At 32.6% G+C, this 7,127-nt stretch overlaps 1 protein-coding gene across 1 annotated transcript; it reads left to right on the forward strand.

Moving 5' to 3' along the window:
* The first annotated feature begins 2,630 nt into the window (after positions 1 to 2,630).
* Positions 2,631 to 5,760, forward strand: LOC100933328 (trace amine-associated receptor 2). Its single transcript, XM_012549345.2, has 2 exons — positions 2,631 to 2,639; positions 4,765 to 5,760. Exons 1-2 carry the CDS (start codon positions 2,631 to 2,633, stop codon positions 5,758 to 5,760), a joined length of 1,005 nt encoding a protein of 334 aa, XP_012404799.2.
* The last annotated feature ends 1,367 nt before the right edge of the window (positions 5,761 to 7,127 follow it).

A 7,127-nucleotide genomic window follows, 5' to 3' on the forward strand; every position in this document is an offset into this window, starting at 1 on the left:
ATGTTGTTGATTAAAGTTATTTTCTTCCACTTGAACTCAGGCCTACCATTGAATAACCAATTCATAAAACCTATGCATTTGGTTGCATCTTTAACCTTTGTTCTTCTAGTGAGCTCTAATTTTACAAATATAGATTTGTATATATGATATAGAACTTCTAAATATAAATACATATACAAATTTCTTTGTACATATATTTCTCTACATATTTACCATATTATTCAGTGATGGAAAATCTTCTGCCTTTGGGAATAGAGTTGATTTTTGGAAATAGTTAAAAGTCATCTGGAGCCAAATCTGGTGAATTCAAAATGTTGTGTCTTTTTTGAGGGTAAGGAGAGTAAGAAGGAGTGGTAGATGAAGAGAGAAAAGATGAGAGGGCTATTGCTTGCATTTTTGTTTTCCTTCTCAGGGTTTTTTTTTTTAACTTTCCTTCTAGATCCTATTTTTCTTGTGCAGCAAGGTAACTGTATAGAGATGTACACATATATTGGATTTAACATATACTTTATTAACATATTTAACATGTATTGGACTACCTGCCATCTAGAGATGGGGTGGGGGGAAAGAGGGGAAAAGTTGGAACAGAAGATTTTGCAAAGGTCAATGTTGAAAAATTACCCATTCATATGTTGTGTAAATACAAAGCTATAATAATAATAAATTTCTAATGCTTAAAACTTCACCATCTGAAAAAAAAGATGAGAGGGCTATAAAATACTGAAACTAATTTCCTTTTTCAGTTCTTGCTTTGATGGTAGTTCTGACAAATGAAAGAGATTCTGAAATATTTGAACAAGATTAACGTAACTGGGGCAAGTGCTTATCATATCAATGTGACTATTATGATAGGTATAACACTCATTTAAATGTGTTAGCTCTGATATGTTTATTTAAAAATCGTTCTTATTTATTTAGAGTAAAATACTACCCAAAATATTTCAATTTTTTGAGAATCTGTCTGTTCTTCAGTCTGAAGGCACTCTTCTTAATAAAGATTAAAGGCCCTTTATGTCTTGAAAGTTGCCCTTGGTAACTTGGCATATCACTGAAAAACTCATCCTCTAGTAATTAACTTTTAACATTAATGATTAATTTTAACTAATTATGACAATAATAAATTAATTATATTAAAATTTTTATTTTTATTAAAATATTGAATGACATAGAAATAAAATAATTTCAATAATAATTATTAATTCCTCATAGTTGTATTACATTTTTCTTTCTTTTCCCTTTGGATTTCATATTCAATTCACAGGCAGTATAATAGAGTGGAGACAGAGCTAGCTTTGGAATCAGTTTGACAAAATTCAGTCTTCTATGTGACCCCAGGACAAATCATTTGATGTCTCAGGATTCTCAATCAATAGAACAGGTGCCAACTTAAAATGTTAAAAAGAGGTTTCCTCCATTAGGAAGTCCTCATATCATTGAAATCCCAGCTCCAATTCCTATCTTTATATTAAATCCATTGATCTCTTCATTCTTCCCTTCGTTGATTTTTATTTTCAAAATACTTTTATATACATTTAACACCATCAGGATATTGGTTGTGTACTTTTTTTGGTAGGAGACATTTCTTTGTCTCTCCCTTATTGCTTTTCTTCATAAATGAAATGACTATCCCGGAACAGTGTTGTTATATTAAACAGGACACTAGTATCATAGATTGGTCATTTCTATGCCCTAGTCATAATAAATCTATCTTGCTTCCTTAAGGTACCTACTGAGAGTCAGCAGTGAACTGAAATTGGCATCAGAAAACCCAGTTTAGGCTCCTCACTTAGTCATTTACCTCTTTGAACTCAATTTTCTCATATGTGAAATAGTGATAATACTATGGACACTAAAATATCAAAAGGTTGTTTTAAGTAAAGTGCTTTGTAATCCTTAAAGTATTATATAAATGGATGGTGTTATGGTTGCAAGGATAACTTTCACATAACTCTATGACATGTGAACAATTTAAAAGAATAAACTCTCAGAAGAATATTGGAAGAAAGGATTCTGAGATATATATTTTGGTCAAAAAAGTCACAGCATCAATTATTACATGCTCTTGCTCCAATCCAGAATCCAATCCAATCTTTTATCATATGCCATATTTTGATGTTTTTTTACAGTGAAAAAAGTATGAATATACCACCTCAGGAAGAGGGATACTCTTCTGTGTCTGAAGTAAAAGGTAAAAAGGAAACAGAGGAATGACATTCTGTTTCCAACTGCTTATCCAAATTTTGTCTGATCTGGAAGTTCTTACTACCATTCTTATTACCATTCACCACTGAAATTCAGAGTTGTCCTTAATGATTCATTTCTAGTAGAGGATTTACAGTTTCATTGTTAAAGATGAAGGAAACCTGTGTGCATCAAGATAAATCAGAGATAGATGCTGAGGACCTCAGAGAATAGAAGAGGAGGGACCTACCCTAATTTAGTCCTTGAAACTTCAGGATGCAAAGTTCCTGTTTTTATTTTCAGTTCCAATCCCTTAGAGAGGCATTGCTGAATTATAAATCATCACAACCTGCATCTTTTAGTCCTTTGAATTCACTAATTAACATTTCACGGTGGATAGGCAAAAAACAAGAAAAAAGGTCACAAATTCATCTCTAGCTTTTTTGGAAATGGAGCAGGTAAGTGAGAAAAGGGCATTAGCTGGAATGGATCTGCATTTTTTTCTATTACTTGAACTTTTCTTAAAAATCAAAAAATACAATTTCAGTTACAAGGTCTTTGTGCTTCATGCTCTGTTTCCCATTTATAACTTTTTTTTTTTTTTTTAACAACACTTGTCTTGAAACAAAGGGCTATTACTGAAAGCTAAATCTAAATTTAATCTTGTAAATTTTGCATTTTGCCTAAGTAATATGTTCCTTCCTCGAAGTGTCTCATTTTTGTTTGGCTTTTGGCATACAGAATCTTGGAAAAGATGAATTAACTGCCTGCTCCTAAATTGCCAAGTACATCATAATTTTGCCAGCTTTTTCTCCTGATGAACTTTTATTATAGTAGGAAAATAGTATGGAAGGATAGTCAGTCAAGGCATTTAATCTCAATGAGGGAAAAAAAATAACCCAGACGCTGTGTGTGTGTGTGTGTGTGTGTGTGTGTGTGTGTGTGTGTTCTATGATGTGAATAAAAGGTTGGAAGGAAGGGGACAGCTATCAGAATTGTAGTTTAGTGTGGTATCTAGGTCTTAGAGATGTTTAGGACCCATGATGTTTCAAAAACAATGAGCAAGTAATTATATTCTTCTTTGAAAATCTTTATCATCAAATAAAACATGATGTAGATTTCTTACTATAATTACGAGTCAGAACATTAATATTGTGTTACACAATGTACAGGGTTAAGAATTTTGCTTCTCAGTATAAAGTGTGTGTAAAACACCCAAAACAACTGTGCTCTGTCATTATTAGCTCACTCACCAAAACCCCTTTAGAGAATATCAACAAAATGTTAAAACTTAGTTGATGAAATTCTACAAGCAAGAAGGGAAGAGGGAGAAAGAATTGCCTTGATATCATCCCTTGGTCACATCCCTCTCTCAGCCTTCTTGGTCAAACTTAAACAAAAATACTTAACTAAGAACACTGGTCCATGGAATTTTAGATCATTTTTCTGCTTTATGTAATCCTAAAACATGGTGATATTAATATCTGTCCCATGTAAATGTGTTAAGAATTATGATATCTCATATTTATATAGTACTTTACTATTTATAAAACAGTTCCTAGCAATCTGATTTGACCCTCATATTGCTTCAATGAAGTGGGTCCACTTTTATGCCCTCTTTATAAATTGTCATCTCCCATTTCTGTTTCTTTTCCTAAATTGACCTCCTTGCCTTATACATCTATTAAAATCCCTAGCTCTCTTTGAGTCATGCATCTTCCTGAAATTGCTTTGTGTCACTTATCTCTCTCTATACATTGTAAGTAAGTAGAACATATATCCCTTGAGGGCAGGGTTGCTCCCTTTTATTATTATTATTATTTTGGATCCCCAGCACCTAGCACTATGTCTTTCATTAAGTAGGTACTTAATAATTTGTTGAATTAAACTGAAGAAATTGAGACTGAGACAGTGATTTATCTGAACTACATAGTTAATTATTGTTGGATATGGGATTTGTAACTAGGTCTTCCTGAATCCAAGTTTGGTACATCTTCTAGAACAGTATGTTGTCTCTGAATCAGTCAGATTACTTACTTCAGCTTTTTCTTTTTTTTTCTTGAAAGACATGTTAATTAAGAATGAAACAGCAGACATGGCTTTTTACTCATAATAAATGGCATCTAAATTGTTTAAAGGTGCTTTTAAATCTTCTAACATAATACAACTGAAAGATGGTATTAAAAGAAATATGAAACCTTTCTTAAATTATACTTGACTAAAAGAATACATGTGATTCCTCAATTTAATCAAACTATTTGGATGCATATTTAGAAGCCAAGAATTTATTGAATCTTGATGTCCATTTCAAGATATATGTACTTGGAAGATGAATAGCTTAAAACCATGATTCTTCATTTATTCAAAAAGAAATTCTGATAATTTATAGTCATTAGGTTGAATTTGTATGAAAGTGCAAACAAATCTGAGTAGGAAAGAAAACCTCATAAATTTCTAAAATCAAAATCTTTGATCTAGATATGTTACTATCATATTTCTGAATTATTATAAGCATTTTTGCAAAGCATAACACATGTAAAATGTTGCCTGACAGAACCTAATATCTTTTATGCTTTTCTGAAGGTAACCTTTGACTGCTCAGAATTTGGAAACGGATCATGCCCAGAGAATAACAGATCATTAGGTATTCGAACTGCCATGTATCTAGTCTTATCTGGGGCTATCTTCATTACTATTTTTGGAAACCTTGCTATGATTATTTCTATTTCCTATTTCAAACAGCTTCATTCTCCAACCAACTTTTTCATTCTCTCCATGGCCATCACTGATTTTCTCCTGGGATTTAGCATTATGCCCTACAGCATGATCCGATCTGTGGAGAACTGCTGGTATTTTGGAATGCTTTTCTGCAAGATCCATTACAGCTTTGACTTGATGTTAAGCATAACATCGATTTTCCATCTTTGTTCTGTAGCCATAGACAGGTTTTATGCTATATGCTACCCTTTGCATTATTCTACCAAAATGACCATTTCAGTGGTAAAGAGGTTGCTGCTTCTTTGTTGGTCAATACCGGGAGCATTTGCCTTTGGGGTGGTTTTTTCTGAGGCATATGCTGATGGTATAGAAGGCTACGATGTTCTGGTTGCATGTTCCAGTTCTTGCCCAGTGATGTTCAATAAACTGTGGGGCACTACTTTGTTTATGGCAGGCTTCTTTACTCCAAGCTCTGTGATGGTAGGAATTTATGGCAAAATTTTTGTGGTGTCCAAAAAACATGCTCGTGCAATCAACAACATTCCTGAAAATCAAAGTAGTCAAATGAAGAAGGAGAAAAAAGCAGCCAAAACCTTGGGGATAGTGATGGGCGTCTTCTTGTTATGCTGGTTTCCTTGCTTCTTCACAATTTTACTTGATCCATATTTGAACTTTTCTACTCCAGTAGTATTTTTTGATGCTTTGACTTGGTTTGGTTATTTCAATTCCACATTCAATCCTCTAATATATGGTTTCTTCTATTCTTGGTTTCGCAAAGCACTGAAGTATATTCTCCTTGGTAAAATATTCAACTCACATTTTCACAATACTAATTTGTTTCCTCAGAAAGAATCTGAATAGCAGAATTATTTTTAAGTTTTTAAAAGTGTAGAAATATATCTGTATATGTATATACAGGCGTGTATATGTTTATGTATGTATATAGTATGTACATACATATACACATACAGGTATATGCATGAAAGGAATAATTTTGGAGTCAGGAAATCCTGGGATCAAGTTTTACCTCTGACATATATTGACCTTTGACGTATAATGTGGATAAGTATCTTCATTTTTCTAGGTCTCATACAAATCCCAAAGATTTTAAATTACAGATGGATTGATGATGATTTGTAGCAGTGGAAGAGATTTCAATACAGAGAATTTGATGAGCTCAGTGAAATAACAAATCTGGACAGCAATGACAAAGTTTATATTTATAGCTCTTGAGAAAAATGGTGTTTCCAAAGCATTAACTTTGATAGCTTAATCAATTAATAAACTTTATTAAGTTCTTACAATGTTCCAGGGACCATGCTAAGTAAGCACTAGGGATACAAAAAAGGCAAAAGACAAGTACTTTCTCTCAAGTAGCTAAGAATCTAATGGAGAAGACAATGTATAAACAAGTATTTACAAGGCTAACTAAATAAAGGATAAATAGAAAATAATTATTAGAGGGATTCTATAGAACATGATATTTTAATTAGGACTTAAAAGGAAGCCAGGAAGGTCAGTAGTCAGAGAGGAGGAGGGAGAGCATTCTGGGCATAGAAGCTGGCCAAGGGGAATTCCAGGAACTGAAAGATGGAGTGTTTTGTTTATGAAATAGTAAGGTTAAACTGTAATAAGTTACTTGAAGTGTTCAGTAATGTAAAACTTCACTAAGAGTTTGGGAATATCCTTTATAGAAATATAAGGAGATATGAAAGGTGTAATTGTGTCCAACTTGTAGTCAGCAAGACCCGAATTTATGTCCAAACATCAACACATGAACTGTGTGACCATAAACAGTCTTTTTCATTTTCTTGAGTTCAAATCTGACCTCAAACACTTACTAGTGCTTTTGAATACCTGGGCAAGTCCTTCACTCTGTTTACCTTATCTATAAAATGATCTGGAGAAGGAAATGGCAAACTATTCCAATATCTTCCAAGAAAATCCTGAATGTGATCACAAAAAGCTGGACATAATTGAAAATGACTGAATAGTAGCAACAACAATATTGTGCATTGTGATGATTTGATAAATCTAAAGATATCTTGCCAAATTGAAATATCATTTCCTCTTTTAAATGAGAAAATCTTGTTTATTAGTTATTAATAATAAAGTTTATCCAGAATTTGGGTCCAGAAATCTTTAATTGACTTAAAATCTAAATGGGTTACATTATTGTGAAAAGGCTTTGTTTCATTTTATTTGACTTTTTGGATTTAATGTAACGA

This window comes from Sarcophilus harrisii, chromosome 4 (genome assembly GCF_902635505.1).
Source record: "Sarcophilus harrisii chromosome 4, mSarHar1.11, whole genome shotgun sequence".
Lineage (NCBI taxonomy): Eukaryota > Metazoa > Chordata > Mammalia > Dasyuromorphia > Dasyuridae > Sarcophilus > Sarcophilus harrisii.